General features: G+C 48.5%; 2 protein-coding genes across 2 annotated transcripts in view; one reads left to right on the top strand and one right to left on the bottom strand.

Annotated features, from left to right (window-relative positions):
• Window positions 1-23: 23 nt before the first annotated feature.
• Window positions 24-15605, top strand: LOC133347385 (intraflagellar transport protein 57 homolog). Its single transcript, XM_061559628.1, has 12 exons — window positions 24-89; window positions 3629-3768; window positions 4742-4904; window positions 5762-5880; window positions 6511-6601; window positions 6739-6816; window positions 7731-7841; window positions 8745-8816; window positions 9702-9833; window positions 11284-11346; window positions 12180-12246; window positions 13031-15605. The coding sequence occupies exons 2-12, from the start codon at window positions 3629-3631 to the stop codon at window positions 13186-13188; spliced, it is 1194 nt and encodes a 397-aa protein (XP_061415612.1). The 5' UTR covers window positions 24-89; the 3' UTR covers window positions 13189-15605.
• The window catches only part of LOC133347374 (acylglycerol kinase, mitochondrial-like), a 16261-nt gene continuing 13379 nt past the window's right edge, over window positions 13798-16679 (bottom strand). The window contains exons 12-15 of the mRNA XM_061559624.1: window positions 16414-16505; window positions 15851-15918; window positions 15639-15711; window positions 13798-14314 (exon numbers count right to left, since the gene is read on the bottom strand). Of these exons, the coding sequence (XP_061415608.1) occupies window positions 14189-14314; window positions 15639-15711; window positions 15851-15918; window positions 16414-16505 (359 nt within the window). The 3' untranslated portion in view covers window positions 13798-14188. The remainder of the gene's footprint in view (window positions 14315-15638; window positions 15712-15850; window positions 15919-16413; window positions 16506-16679) is intronic.

Raw genomic sequence — 16679 nt, 5'->3', positions numbered from 1 at the left:
GAGAGCCGCCCTCGGGTCACGTGGCTACGGCGCCCGCCGTCTCCACGGCAACGCGGCCTAGCAGCAGCAGCAGCGGGAGGCGGCAAGAGGTAGGGAGCTGGTTGTTTTCACGGCTTCATCGCTCTCTCGTTCTCGTTCTCTCTCGTTCTCTCTCTTGGTCTCACACGCGACGTCGCCAACACGTTCATCGCGAACCAAACACAGGTTCCTCCTCCCCCATACCCCTCCTCATCGCTCTCTCTCTGCCGAGTCGCGTACGCCGGTGGCTCTGCCTCGACTAGCCAGTGGCGTTATCGTTGTGGGCAAATGAAAGCGAGTGCAACGATTACAATTATTACAACAATTTAAATGATCACAAAGATTAAAATGATCCATTATTAGTTGCGCGGTGTTCTAAGCAATTTACAGATAGCTCGGTGGCTCGTTTTGTTCGTGGTACAGCGGTGGGCACTGCTTCGAGAAGGCGATGAAACCTGTGGGTAGAATTCTGGACGACTTCTAACTTCAGTGGCTGAATGATGTCGGAGTCGACCCCTGGCACCTTCACCAGTTCACCTCCACCCGTGTGCACTGATCACCGGCGTGGGGAAGTATGGCCCAACAGCCCCGACGAGCGGCTCGGCGTGGGGGAGAGGCCTTCATCCAGCAGTGGAGTGGCCACGAGGGTTAATGTCGCAGCTATTGACGGGCTGAGTGTTGCCGTGGGCTGGCACTGGTTTATTGTTTTATTGGTTTTATTGTTTTTGTTGTCTTCCCCGTGCTTTATATTTAGTGACTTGCTTATCTTCTTTTCTCTATTTTGCACTCATTTTTTTATTACTCTTTGGTTCTTTCGGTAAAGTCACGTCGGTGAAAATAACAAACTAAATTAAATCACGACGTTTCGGGCGCAACACAAGCGTCCGTCATCAGCAAAAACTATCGCTGAAGTATACAAACGTCGTGATTTAATTTAGTTATTTTTATTATTTTCACCTACGTGACTTTACCGAAATAACCAAAGAGTATGGATCCTTGCAGTCACGAAAACTTCAAATCCTTTTTTTATTGTTTGCTGCTGTAACTCGCTGACCCGCCCCCCACTGGACTTCTGTGAAAAAGAGCTTCATAGCTCATCGGATTCCTCCTCCAGCAGTCTAAACAAAGATGCTGATTCTGAAACGAGCACTGATTTAAATGGTCAACCCATCCCCAAAAACACGACGGATTTTCTCTTGTAGTTGTGACCCAATCTCGAGGGGGTGGGTGACAGCAGCACGCCCGGCCGCCTTTGTCTCCCCAGTGGCGATGTTCACACACCGCAGCAGTTACTCGTTTGAGGCTGAGTCGACCTAGGGGAGGCCCAGGAGCGGTTGAAATAATCGTCACCGGTGGTGGCCGTGAGCGGGAATGGACGTCACAGCTCACTTGCTGTGCAAAAAATAACTGCATTATTGACCTCCCCCCCCCCCCACAAAAATAAAAAATAAAGTGCATTTTAAAAATGTTTGCATGGTGTACAGTCTGGAAAGTACCCACATGGCAAATTTCCAGTTTGTTGCATGTCGGGAAGTACGCTAAACATTTTTAACAGACACATATAATCACAACTTTGCCTTTAATATATTTGGAGATAAAAATCTGAAGACTTCGAATTGTTATTGGGGTTTTTGTTGTTGTTGTGTGACAGCGGTTTGGTTATTTATTTGAGTCTATTGTGGGTTCGGGCCTTTGGGCTGCGTTCCCCTCCGCTGGTGGCCGTGAGTTGGCAAGGCGGTCCATGATTGTGTGACAGGGCTGGCCGCCCGTTCCTTCGAAAGGCTCTCGCGGTGAACGTTCAACGTGGACGTTGAACGCCGTCGAGGGGCGACTCCTGCTCATTGTGACCCTTGCAGAAGTTTAGGCAGCCGAGCGATAGCCAAGGCCCTTCGCTGCGGGTTTATCGCTCTTTTAAATAAAACCACAAGCAACCGGTGGCCAGAATTCTCTCGCGCTCACTCTTAATCTACACACACCACTACCACCAGGCGCTCCGTGGTGAGGAGGGTGGTTTTGCTCGCTACTCTCTCACAAAACACATTCCTGCGGAGGGAGCTGGTAGGAACGTTGGGTTGCTCGGTCAATGGCCAGGGTCAACGGCGGCGTGGTGTATTCCGCAAATATGCCCGACTGTGAGGGCGGGCACAAGCCGGCGTGAGTAGGTTAAACGTTGAGTTTTATAAGGGCACCACGGGGTGACCAGCCCCTCCCCACCCAGACCCACCCCTCCCTTCCCTCACCCAGCCCCACCCAGCCCCACCCCTCCCACCCCCACCCAGCCCCACCCTCCCCACCCAGCCCCTCTCCACCCTCCCTGCACGACGGACGGACACAATAATCCCCTGTGGACTGGTGTAACCAGGAGGTCCCTACCAGTATAATCCCCTCTGCTAAAGGTGACTGTTCAGGCCTGCTATTACCCCCCCATCCTCCTCTCTGGTGGCTGCTTCAGCACCTCCATTCACCCGCCTTGTTTGTAGAACAGCCCACGAGGCTCTCCTCCTCGCTGTCACCCGGTTGAGAATGTCGAAGCAGCCCCGCCACTCGGTTTGCGAGCCATGCAAGGTCGTGATGTCCCTACGCTGTTCTCCCAGCAGCTGTGTCGTCTTGTTCGGAAAATTCAGGCAGTGTCCTTTTAAGGTGGATACACGCCAGAGCGATCAGTTGGGCAACTTACAGAGATCATCGGTTGTCCAGCGGCTTTGGGGGGGGAAGGAGGAAGCGCCTAATTTAACAAAAACGTCGGATAATCACTACATCATCATAGTTTAAAATAGCTTATTTTTTACATTCTTGGATGACATGTTTTTAGGTGGTTTTTTTTCCCCTTTTCAATGTGTTTACTATGTTAAATTGGCATAAATGGACAAAAATAAACACGTATCCTCCTTTAAAAAGTTACTTTACCGTACTTACCACTCCAATTTTGACGACTCTGCATGGGCTTATGTATATACACGTGCAGTATTTTCATTGTTTAAGTTGTATGTAGTGTATAATGTACCGTACATAATATTTAACACTGAAATCAAGCATAGCTGCTTTGTTTTGTCACGCTGCATGGTGCCGATCGACGGACTGGTGGAGAGGTTTTGCCGGATCGGCCCGGGACCGCCGGATCATGTTAGAAGCCGGATCATCTTGCGCCGTATAAACGATCAACTTAATTGCCTGCTTATATGTTGACTTTTCTGGTTGCACAGATGTCCACATATAAACAATTCAGTCGCTTGCAATCAATTGAACGGTCAGGTCCCCCCCCCCTCCACGCCTTTGCACTTGAGCAGCAGCAGCAAGTTCTCTCAAGTCCTGCTTGTGACCCAGTCTGCTGAGCTCTTGTACACAGCTTCCTGCTTGCATAATCTACCAAGCTGCTTGTATATCGACCGAGGGAGTCGCCTTAATTAAATGTAATTAAGGTGCTGCACACTTTGTCCCTCGATTGAATGGATGAGGTAATATCTCAAATTATCCCAGAGCTGGTTTTGAAACCTGGTTTGTCATCCACAAGTCAAAAACAAACACTCATCCGAACATGTATGTGTGGCACTGGTCAGCTGACCGCGCAGCCCACAGAGGCCAGTGGAAAGATGCTTTGTGTCTCGCGCAGATGGACGAGACGGAGAGTGAGCATGGACCAGGGACCGCACATCAGGCGTTCCTCACGATGGAGGAACTCGGCGATAAACTGAAGCTCCTTCGATACGAAGAGACTTTCCTCAAACAACACAACATGAAGCCTCTCTCCAGGCAAGGCACACAGACATGTCAGCATATTTAGTGACGTTGCACATTGTCTTACTCCTTGCTGCCACCCATTATGTCAAGTTTTAATCGGATAGATTTATTAAGTGTCCAACTTGTCATTTTGCTGTATATACCTCCCAATTTTAGTTGTCTCCCTACTGCGCATGTTCTACTATTTTGTGCAGCGTCTTAAATGCGGTTTTATTTAGATGCCGTATAAATCAAAACTGAATTCATCTTCTTGGTTCTTTCGGTAAAGTCACGTAGAAGGGAAGTAATAAAATAATAAAAATAAAACATAATAAAATAATTCTCACGACGTTTCGGCCACAACGCAAGCAGCCGTCCTCAGGTGAAGAACAGGTCTGTCGAGAAGAAAGAGTCTGAATGACAACCCCAGGCTTGGAGCGTCTTTTTAAGCTGGGTTGGAGGGGGGAAGAGCGCCTTGACAAAATAATTTGCATATCAAGAGGAATTTAGCATATTTATAAGCTGGGTTGGAGGTGGAAGAAGAATTGTCTTGCGTTATCAGTAATATTCAAACCGTACGACTGTTGGAGGGAGGAACAAACGGGCATTGCATGGGGTATAGAGGATGGGCGCATGTGGTATAGAACAGTGATTCCCAACTTCAGTCCTCGTAACGCCAAATTGTACACCTTTCCATGATTACCAACAATCCGATGCATGCAGTGTGTGCAGTGGCTTAATTTGGATGAGTAGAAAAGACTGGAAATCACGAAAAGGTGGACTTTGGGTGGTCACGAGGACTGGAGTTGTGAAACATTGGAATGGAACACTTTCGGGGTGCCACTGGTTACTACTTGGTGCATTTCTCTCCAAAAGTATGCAGTGAGCCATTCTCTTACAAGCAGAACAGACACAATAAATTCTCCATTACAATTTCAGTCCTTGGTTTAATTTGTTTTTAATTTTACACGTCAATTATAAGCTGTGCTGTTTTGTCATTTCCCAGGCATTACTTTGCATTGGCCACTAATCCAGGCGAGCAGTTCCATGCATTTGCATCACTAGCCAGCTGGCTGATCAATCAGGCAGGACGGCCCTTCGAAGCGCCACACGAGCACGATGACCCCAACGCCACGCTGGCGCGCATCCTCACAGAGCTGCGGAACACGGTAACCACACGCATGCCTTGGATAACGATGATGGTAACAATAATTAGAAGGCATTTATCGATCCATTGCCGGATGAAGGCCTCCCCGCGCCATGTCATTTCATTTGTGCATGTTAATTATTACATGTCATTACTATACTCTTTGGTTCTTTCGGTAAAGTCACGTAGGTATAAAAATAAAATAAATCACGAAGTTTCGGGCGCAACACAAGCGTCCGTCATCAGGTGGGAAAGCATGGCCTGCTGCTGATGCAGACTGTTTTAAAGGTTTTTCAAACCTTATACCTACGTGACTTTACCGAAAGAACCAAAGAGTATGGATTCCTGCAGTCACGAAAGCTTCAAATCTACATGTCATTAATTGACGCTTAATCATGGGGTTTCAGGGGTAGCATGCACGGTGGTTGCTGCACGACACTACGGCACCGGTGACCTGCGCTTGATTTGCTGGCCACGACTAACTGAACCAGTGCTGGGCCTCGAACCCTTCACCAACCCACGTTGACCAATGTGGTGAATTATGATTTAACAACTCCCATTACTGACACGGGATTATAGAGGCCTTCATCCAACAATGTCTAAATTATGATATTATTTACGCATAAGCACTTAACTGTACTTTCCAACATATTACTGTCACGTTTGAATACCGATAAATAGAAATAAGCAGCACAAAAGGGTTGCATTCACACACATTGTAAAATGGTCACAGTCACCCTTCTGGAATCATTCTCTGACAATATGTGGAAGTTATGGAAACACCAAAAATGTTTGTCTCATGTCATGATTCCCGTGGCAGAATTGCATGTGAACGTACATCATGTATTTATGCTGCGGTGTTCTTGTGTGCGTTTATAGGGAGCTGCGGTGGATTTCCCTCCGTCGCGGCTCAAGACGGGCTGTGGGGAGCTCGTATGCTACACCCTGGATCGGTTGGCAGAGGCCGCACTGACGCACAGCAACTTCGCATGGCAAATGTACTGTGCTTTGCTATGTTACACGCAGCCATATTACCACTGTGCACAAAACCAATCTTAAAATGCACAATTGTATTAAATTCTGTTCCAAGTGGAATCAGCCGCTGTGTAGACCAGAGGTCACTTGAAGGGGCTTCGCAGGTGGCTCTGTGCTATCGACTTCTGTGTGCCCAACTCTGACACAACAACAACTTACACTGCTCGGTGAGAGATCCGAGCTGATTCTGTCCCATGACGTGACGTTGATACGATTCCCATAATTGGGATAAAATTGGGGAAATCTATTTAGTTTCGGCGCGGTCAGCTTCAGCTACTCCGGCTCATCTCTTCATCATATTCCATGTAAACTCACTGCGAAGTGAACATCTCATTAGTGAAGCAACTGTTGTTAGTCGTCCTGTGCTTGGTCAGCTTATTCGAATGCAAAATATGCCTTGATTTAATTTTTGTCCGTGAGTCTCTCTCCTGCAAAAGAGATTTGTTGTTCCGTGGATGATTATCTGGCTACAAGAAAGATTTAATTAAATTGTCGATATTTTCTTGTTCAGGTTTAGGCCAAAACCTATGAAATCGTTCGTAGTTCTATTTATCATAAGAGTGGACCACCTTATTCTTGTCTCACCCCCACAGGCCGCTGTATCCAGAGGAGGTGCAGGAAGATGAGGCGATCGTGATTGATGACTCCGAGCTCACTCTTGATAAAGTGGAAGAAAGCGCCGGGGTGTGTGTGTGTGTATCTTTCCGAATAATTCTGTTCGCCGCACGCCGTGGAGAAGCCCTCAGCCAGCAGGGGATTTGTAAAAGTGCGGTCCATGTTCATGTTAATTGAGTGATGTTAATAATGCCTGTGTACAACAGGGGAATGTCGATGATTATGAAGATGAGGAGGAGGATGAAAACTTGCTCGACTTGGACAAGATTCGGAGCAAGAAACAGGTATGTGTGTGTGCAGCTCTCCTAACAACACTCTGTGCAATGTCGCGTGTTTGCCAGCCTGCATATCTTTTACCAGAATCAGAATTTGTATTTAGACTGTAGGAATCCGATGAGCTCTGAAGATCTTTTTCCCAGATGTCCACTGTGGAAAGTGGTGTACAGATCTATCCTGTGCCTCTCTGAGGGCAGCTGAGCCTTAAGTAGGTATCTGGTGTGATTTGTGCATATCATCACTGGGGAGACAATTCGCAGACAGGTGTTGTTCTGGTCACAACATCCACAAATATGCCCTTCCATGACGTCTGTAATATGCGTGGGGTGGCGCGGTGGCACACACTGTGCCATGAACCCAGTGACCTGAGCTTGATTCCCAGCCATAGCTAACATCATTGGTGAGTGATTTATAAACCAGTCCTGGGCCCCACCCTTCACCAAAACATACTGACCAGCGTGGTGAAGTATGGTCAAACAAACCCCAATGACCATCAATGCAGAAGCCTTCATCGAGCAGTGTATTGACGAAAGGATGTCAACGTGACATATATACATGACGATACATTCCTAAGTAAATACAAAAAATAGCCTTTGATTAATTTAACACGTAGGCTTTTGTGACCAATATTATTCATAATATAGGTTTTTGGGTCAGATCGCGTTATTTATAAATGTGTCGTAACCCTCCATCACCCGACACGGCCAAACAGTAAAAAATGTGTCACGTTTTTCAAAGGACAAAGAAGTGAATTATTTTGTCCTTTGAAAAACGTGACACATTTTTTACTGTTTGGCCATGTCGGGTGGTGGAAGCCTTTGAATAGCAGTTTTCAAACTTTCAAATTACCAATTACAATTGTAAATCAAGTTTGTTGCTGTGTAATGACGTTGGGCGGTTGTGGCGGTTTGGCGACGGACAGGAGACACCTGGGGCCGACGTCCTGGAGTCTCAGACCGATGCAGCAGCGTGGAGCCTGGAGCTGGAGCGCATCCTCCCTCAGCTGCGGGTCACCGTGCGCAGCGACCACAAGGTTTTAACTCCCTCTCAACACGATGAGAAATTCGACGCGCGCGGCGCCTGAATGCGACCGCGTCTCCAGACGCTTCATGTTGGGATAGAAAGGCAGGTGGGAGGGGGGGGGGCAATCGGGGCAGGGAAACACGGGAGAGAGGACAGCCTCGGACGAAGCGACCGGGGCCCACCCTCAAAACCCTTCTGTTTGCGGTTATCCACGCAGCAGCGGCTTTTGTCTAACGCGTCGAACAAATCGCGCGCTTTCAGATGCGCTTCTGCGGCCGTCTGGAACGCTCTTCCAATAGGAAGCCCCTGGAGCTGTACACTTCTAAATCCAAATTGAAAACTCATTTCTTGAGGACTGATTTTTGTGTTTAGTTTGTTGTGCTTCCCCCTGTTGCCAACTTTGGGTGCGAAAGAAGTTCAACATATATACATAACAGCGAGCCAAGGGGTGCACCCGGACCAGCCAGTATTGTATCGACAAGCAACAGGGCAGTGTCAGGGGGTGTCTGGGAGCTTTCACTAAAAATCCCCAGGGATAGCTGGGGCAGCAACCACCAGGGCAGCATCTGGGGGCCAGGGCACAGGCTTTAGACATCCAGGTGGCTTAATGGAGTAAAAAACGTGATTGTTGACTGCGTGTTGAACTTCTTTCGCACCGTACGTAGCCAACCGTGCTCATCGGAGGTGCGGGGGAAAAGCTGCAAACTAAACACAAAAAGCAAGAAATACATTTTTAATCGAGATTTAAACGTGCCTACCTCCAGCGGGTTCCTAATAAGTCCACCGAGCGTTGCTACATATCACCATATATTTTGAATGAACCACGTGTGTTCTGCAGTTACACAATTGGCAGGTCGACTTGGGAACAAGGCTACCCTGAGAGTGATCTATGCCTGATCGTGTCCACCCTTAGGACTGGCGATCTCATATTGAGCAGATGCACCAACATCGTCAGGGAATCGATTCGGCACTTCTGGACAGCAAGGTTTGTTTTGTTTATGTACGCGCTTGCGTCTAGACACACAGGCGTGCGCACACACAACACACACATTCTGAAGTTACACAACCTGACTTGATACTAACATTGTTGTATCTACGAAAACGATCAATGGTGCAGTCAATATACTGATGTGTGTGGGAATTGGTGTGTACAGGCAGTGACCCACTTTTGTATGTTGTGTACTCAACATGTATGGATTTGCAGATGCGTGGAGCAGTGGTGGCAGTGGTCTGTGCACTCCGCTAATAACTCGGAGAGCAGAGTTTGATTCTTGACCACAGTTAACATCAGTGGCAAGTGATGTCTGAACCAGTCCTGAGCATGCACACCCTGATCAACCTGCTGATATGACCAGCATGGTGAAGTAAGGTCAAACAATCCTCATGAATGACATGACATCGAGCAGTGTATTAATAAAGGGCTGTAATTAATATTATTGTTGGCTTAAATGCACGGGTTTTTATGTCCGTGTACATGTGTTGAGGAATAATTGTTGGTACATGTGCTGGTGCGTTTGTAAGTGAATCTGTGCATGTGTGTGTCTCTCTATCGGTAGTGTAGTGGTTAGCGCACTGCGCTATGAACCTGGTGATCCGAGTTCGATTCCCGCTCACGGTCACCACCAGTGACGATTAATTATCTGAACCGGTCCTGGGCCTCCTCCCCTAGGTCGATTCAGCCTCAAATGAGTACCTGGTGCAGTGTGTAAACATCACCACTGGGGAGACAAAGGTGGCTGGGCGTGGTGCTGACCACCGACTACCTCATGTACTGGGCCGGCCTTCATAGGTGCTGCTCGCTAACAGCACTTGCCCCGACAGTATGTTAAGGCTACGCTGGGGATCTTTGTTTTTTGTCTCGACATCTCAGGGTCAGCTGGAGCGACTGCAAGAGGAGATGTCTCGGACTCTGGAGAAAATCTCGAGCCGTGAGAAGTACATGAACGCACAGCTCGAGGGTCTCATCCAGCAGTACCGCACCGTGCAGCAGCAGCTGGCGCAGGCAAGGAAGGCCCCTCCCCCCTCCTCCTCATCAACTTACACCACCAGCCCCGGCACTCATGCCAGCCCCAGTGTTAATGTTCGTACGTCTGTTGGACTTCTTTCGCACCGTACGCAGCCAACCGTGCTAATCGGAGGTGTGAGATGTGCGATGAGTTCACGTTACCCTTCTGGCGGCTAGAGGTGCTTACCATTCATGGCTGTGTCAAGAAGAACGGTGCTGGAATGGATTCGCCACCCTGAATGTTGTCAGTTCAGTGGATCTCCGGGGAGTCGTTCGAAACGTCCCGAAAACCAACTTCTGCTGCTGCTGCCAGTGCCGGGTACTGAGTAATGCGCTCGTCGGGGCGGTGGCGCCCTGCGCAATTGGACCCGGCAAACTTAAGTTTGAATCCTGGCCACGGCTGACATCATTGGAAAGTAATGTCTGAAAAAGTCCTGGGCACTACCCCCTTGACAAACACTGCAGCAGCAGCTGGCGCAGGCAAGGACATCCATCCCCCTAATCAACTTACACTACCAGCCCTGGCACTCATGCCAGACCCAGCGTTCATGTATGTACGTGTGAACTTCTTTCGCACCCTACTTAGCTAAGGTGCAGGGGAAGGACAACAAACTGAACGCAAAATACAGTTCTAAAGAAATTACTTTTTCAATCTAGATTTAAAAGTGCATAGCTCCAATGCTTGTTCCAGATTAACGGTGATGCCAGTCCGAAACAGTTGTTTTCATTCTTACAGAAGGTAATCCAATGCAACATTTAACCAAACGGCGAATGGAAGATACAACTTGGGATTAAGAAGGTTTACGTGTTTACTAAATGTGAAGGTGCACTTGGAGCAACAATGTTAGAACCGGAGGCGGTATGACAGCAGGGCACTCGCATTACGTTGCCGATTAAAATTCGTACGCTCGTTCACCCAGGATAGTCGTCTCACGACTCCTTGTCAGCAGGATCCTGCCAAGTTCTTCGTAGAAGGAGGCGGTGATTGCGAAGAAGAGGCGATGATTGCGATGTGCATTCCAATTGACTGCAAACCTTCCATGCCGAGCGGGAAGCTGAATTTTTTGTTCAGCCTTTAAGGAATCTCAGAACCCAAGTAGAATTAAGCCTGGATGGGGCCACTGCCGTGCATCGAGCGGATGCCGTCGGCTTTTGCGGGGCGACGCTGAGCAGCAAAGGGCAGCAAAGGGCAGCGCAGCAAATCCATTGTTGTACTGCACTGTGCGTCCGCATCTCATGCTCTCTCCGCCTTCACCAACTCGCGCTAACCAGCATGATGAAATACGGCCAGGTAACTCCCGCGACTCGCATGGCGTGGGAAGGCCGCCATACAGCAGCGGGATTGCTGAAAGGGCACGTGGAAATATACATATGAGAGGCGAGAGTGAAACTTGCTGCAAATGACGATGGTTTCACAGTGGCAGTGACACGGTGCTGTTGCTTTCAGGTCAAGGATCAGTACCGGCAGGGCAGTGGAGGGGTGACCGAACGAGCGCAGACGCTTGCCGAGGTTTGCGAGACAAACATTGTCCATTCACCTTTGCTTACGCGAACGCTTACGCGAACACGCACGCTCACGGACACGCACGCACGCTCGCTCGCTCACACGAAAACGCACGCTCAATCACGAAAACGCACGAACACGCACGAACACGCACGAACACGCACGCTCACGGACACGCACGTACGGACACGCACGCTCGCTCGCTCACACGAAAATGCACGCTCATGGATACGCACGCACGCACGCACGGACACGCACGCACGCTCACTCGCTCACAAATGCTAAGGTGTGCGTTGCAATGCTCAGAACTTCCCGCACGCAATTTCTAAATGGATGGCAAGCATCGTAATTGAACCTTTCCGAACCAGAGTCAGCAATTCAGAACGCCTGCTCGTTGATAGCCGTCGCTAACCATCAAATTAACTGAAATACGTTATCAGATTGTCATTTTGCCAAGATGGGTGAGAGGGGTGAAAGAGCGGGGGGGGGGGGAAGTGATTGGGTGGAACCTGTTGAGGGGTGGCTTAGTGACGACATAGTGGAGATGTTTGTGTGAAAGGTGAGAGTTGATATCAAGTGGCATGAGTGGTGTGTATGACGAGTGATCAGCATGGGCAGTGTTAGTAATGTAAGAGTCATGAGTGAGTGGTGCTGGTCTTGTGTTGTCCAGTGGTAAGTTTAATCTATTTATATAAACGATTGAGATTTAGATACAGTATCAGAATAAGCCGAAGAATATTGAATGTTTCGGTGTGCCATTGAAGAACCTCCATTTTGTATTCTATGCTCATTTATACTTTAAACACAACATTAAATAAGTGCGTGTTTTCACAATTTAGATCACAGAAGAGCTCGAAAAGGTGAAACAAGACATGGAGGAAAGAGGAAGCAGCATGACTGATGGAGGTGAGTGTGGATAGTTTATTGCTGCACGCATAGCTGTGTGTACATGTATACATGGTGTTGCATGCATATACGCAACCTCTACTTAAGAAATCGGCCAAGCGGTGGACCATTTCTTCCCCGACATCACCGTCCACCGCCTTGAGCTTCACGATGGCCAGTGCAGTACCACACAGACGCTCGGTTTGTGCTTGACTGTGCACCCGCCTGGTCTTGGACTCACAACTCCCCTCTGCCCACCAGTCAGGGACCTTGTGTGCAGGGCTGGTAACCCCTCCTGGCATGTTGTGAAGGCCCGTAGGGAGCAGACCGATGTGACGTTATCGGGTTAGACCCGCTTCCACCACTACAAATGCAGCGTTTGCGCTGGTGAACATTTACTTACTGTGAACAAGCATGCCGCACATGCGTTGTGAGGTCGTGTGGAATGGAATCCACATATATTGCTGCTCACATCCGAGAGGGCATCCAAGCGTCCTTGGTTTGGATGATTACCTGTTACCCATGAGCCGAAGCTGCTACCCGTAGATGCTCAAGTCGCCCGGAGCAAGACTCTGTCCCAAGTGTGCACGCGATGCATGGGGTTGTCACCATTGCCGATAGGAGAGCACTGTTCCTGCAGAAGCTCCCAGCACGTGGAGCAAAACGTTGGACATGGTGCCAAACAAACCGAACGATGCAGTGCCAACCGTGCACCGAGTAGGCCAAGGTAGCCCCCCCCCCCCTCCCAGCCACGTGAACTGCTCCCCGTAACGCAAAGCGGCGCGTGCGGTTTCTGTTGGGACAGGGCCCCTGGTGCGCATCAAGCAGGCCCTCACCCGCCTCAAGCAGGAGACGGAGCACATGAACGTGCGCGTGGGGGTCGTGGAGCACATGCTGCTGCAGGCGCGCGTCAGTGACAAGCATGACATGACTCGCGATATGCACGCCAACGGCACCTACTAGGGCGACATTCGCATCGCTCCCTGGCGTCACCCTCCTCCTCATCCACCGTTGCCACTCTACTGCATCCAGGACCTTCATTTCTCTCAATGTTTTCTGTATCGCGGTAGACCAGGAGCTGGCACGCGACCTGCAGCCATGGCAAGAGGTATATACTGGGTGCGGTGTGGCGGCTGCCGAAATATTATCTTGGTCAGCGAGCCACAGGCAGACCCCAGCTGAAATGTGAAGCCCCCCCGACGGCATCGCAACCCACGCCCATTAGTCATGAGCAAAGTCGAATGGTCCCGTAACTTGTCAATGTTTACATGTTAAATGGCATGTAGCAGGCGTGCGTTGAACCATCCAAGGAGCTTTGTAAATGCATTGTTCTCTCGGCTACTGTTACTCGAGTTGAAATGTGTTATTTCATTTGAAGAACACTTGTATTGATATGTGTAACCGTGACAATGCCAAGGTTACATATATTAAATATTTTGCCACTGGTAAAGGAGGTCTCATAGCGTAAATTAAACAAGTGATGTGTTGTGTTGACCATTTTCGCTTAAAATCACGGATCAGGAACGATTGCCAGAAAACCGACATCTCTGTTCCACGCAAGAAACATTCTGCTCATGTTCTCACTTTATTTCGCTTCTGTCCACTTCCAAAAATATTCCTTCACAATGTCATTTACATCAAATGGAATGGTGAATATAACATGTTTCAATCTGCAATTGTTAAAACTTGTACAATGTAAACCACAATGGCATGGCAACCTAATACGGGGGCATTTTCAAATCATGTGTGATGTAAATAGGCATAATGACATTTACACAGTTTATTGGACATTTAATTTGTCCACTCCACTTTGCAAGTACTGGTCTTGCCAGAACGGCGTCCGCTTTACTTATTTCAACTCCCAATTCACAACTCGATTGTACGGATTTTATTTTGTTCACACTCGTAAAACGAACACAGAAACGCGAACAATTTTACAAAGTCGGCAGACTTGCGACCAAATTCACTGCAGCAGCTTGTCACGGATGGAGCTGTGGCAGAAGAGCTTCAGCTTCCAGGGCAGCACGCGCACCTGCACGTCCATCGCCTCGTACTCCTCGCTGTCGATGCTGAACCAGCCACCCTGCACCTGGAGGGGGGGCAGACCCGTCCAGCACGTCAAACGCTGGGCAACCGGAAGAGGTCACTAGCTTATCGACGAAAAATTAACCCGTAAAAACAAAGTTTTTCACTATAAATCCTTTCTATGCGTGGCGGCTAGAGTCCTCTCGTCCTCTGGCTTGAGATGGCTGCCACCATTAAGCAATTGGTAATTAAATATAATTTATTTTTTCCTAAAAAGAGTAAAATTTTTGAAAAAAATTTTCACGAAAATTAATTGTCACGCACAACGAGTCTGTGTGCAAAATGTCAGCTCGATTGGATCACGGGAAGTGGGTTAAAAAACGACCGAAAGATTTGCACGGTCGTAAGCAAGCAAGTGAACTTAATATAAAGGATTTTTAAAAAGGCGTTCTCCTTCACATTCGCAACAAACCATCTCATTTACAACGTTACAGTCACACTTGCTGTGGTGTTACGGCGAGCGCACTGGGCGTGCAATCCAGAGGTTGCTTGTGTTAGATTTGAAATTGCTGCAAGTTTCTCAGATCTCCCCGCCTCTGTCCATCTCCCAGCAGTGTAACTGGTCACAACCGCAGCCGATCGGCAGGTGACGCTTGCTGGGGAAAGTGCGAGTATTTCCACCTCCGAGACGATTGGCCAGTTTAGAAGAGTAGGCCAAAGAACTCCCTCTATTCATGGGGCTCTAGAACTCCCTCTATGGAGGCCATTCTGGCAGCAGTGGCATGAGCTATTGCAAGTCTGCACGGCTCTTTCGCTGTACAATACACTTATACTCTGTAGTATAACATCATTCGAAATTACCATTTGCTTCAATAGCACATTGTAGTTTTGTTGAACGAGTTTTTGGTACGCCTATAATGTTAAGTGACATTCTGAAAACACGTCAACTATGCATACATTCCATATGTGTTCACTCCTAAATATTCCATGTTAATAGTTAACGAAGGTTTATTTCTAATATTATTTCTGTTCAAAACATTATGGCTCTGTTTATTTGTGTGAAGACTAAACAACAGAGTGGAAGAGTTTGAAGATAATCTTGCAATTATCTAGGCACTGTAGCCAAGTGGAGCCATCTCATTGAAGAGGTGACTTCTGCTATGTTTGTGGTCTGACTGGCATCTTGTCTATGGCATGCATGATAATAACATTGTCATTAATTAACTACATGCCAACAACGTATCTTTGAAGTGCGTGGTTTCCGGTTTGGGTTGCCCGTTTCTCCTCAAGCGCTCGCGTTGCTGCCGCGGGTGTCTTGAGGAGTTTGATTTAATTAAATCTCTTTTAAGCAGCAATGTGGTCGCACGTATCATGCAACCCTCCCTCACCTGCGGCTTGAGAGAAACCTCTTTGGCCTGTAGCTTCGTGGAGTCCTCGCAGACTGCGTTTTCCTTCTGCATCCTGCGAGGGGAACGAACGCCATCACTGCCGTGTCCTCCGCACGCTCACGACCCAACTCCAGCGGTTTCTCAAACTCAAGTCCTCGCGACGCGCCGCGGGGTTTCGCCTTTTCACGTTTACCAGCCGCAACCTCGCTCACCCTGCACGAATGAAGTCCATCTTTGTGACGGCGGAAGGCATCAGAACGATGTCCACCGCATCTGGCTTCTGTTGGGATGTCAGAACAAAGCAACTTGTTGTTTAAGCGTCACCAAAATACGTACGCTTTAAACGCTCCTAATAGTTGTAATATATTATTTACGTGCTATTGCCCCAAACATCTGCTTTTAGATATTTCTACTTTTAAGGTCACAATGTTATTGTGATGATTGATGATTTTTTTGGTGAATTGTTCTAAAAACAATAGTTGGCAGCCACTGCTGGACGAAGGGCTCTTCACAACGCTCCGCTTGCGACCCGAACCTCCAGTAACCCCCACCACCACCTGACTGACCGGTTGATGTATCATATGATGCTTGGCTTGATTGTGTTTTATTCAACTTTTTTGTTTAAAAGTGACATTATTCGCACATTAACAACAACAAAAATTATCATTCATAAAGCCACCGGGTCATTTGCATGTTGCAATCGTGGAGCAGGAATGCAGACGCTGACCCAGAAACGAGGGAGACGCGGGAGGGGGGGGGGGGGATGTCCACAAACCTTGAGATCGAGCACGGTGTTAAGGCTGCTGATCACCACCTCCATCGAGGAAATCTCCATCTCGGTCGGTGGCGTCTCCTCCACTGGCTTCTCTGCACAATGAGGGCACACGACACAGCCGCCCGTACAGCCGCGGCGTAAACTCGCTCCGTCGCCCAGCAGACCCACACTGGGCGAGCACCCAACGACGCAACAGGATCTTGAGAGCCCCGTCAGGATGTCTAAAACCGCACTGTTCACCGGTTGAATGGTTCTAGAGATTCATC

This window comes from Lethenteron reissneri, chromosome 3 (assembly GCF_015708825.2).
Source record: "Lethenteron reissneri isolate LAM-NWPU_2019-01 chromosome 3, ASM1570882v1, whole genome shotgun sequence".
Classification (NCBI taxonomy): Eukaryota; Metazoa; Chordata; class Hyperoartia; order Petromyzontiformes; family Petromyzontidae; genus Lethenteron; species Lethenteron reissneri.
This window is presented reverse-complemented; position numbering and strand designations above follow the sequence as displayed.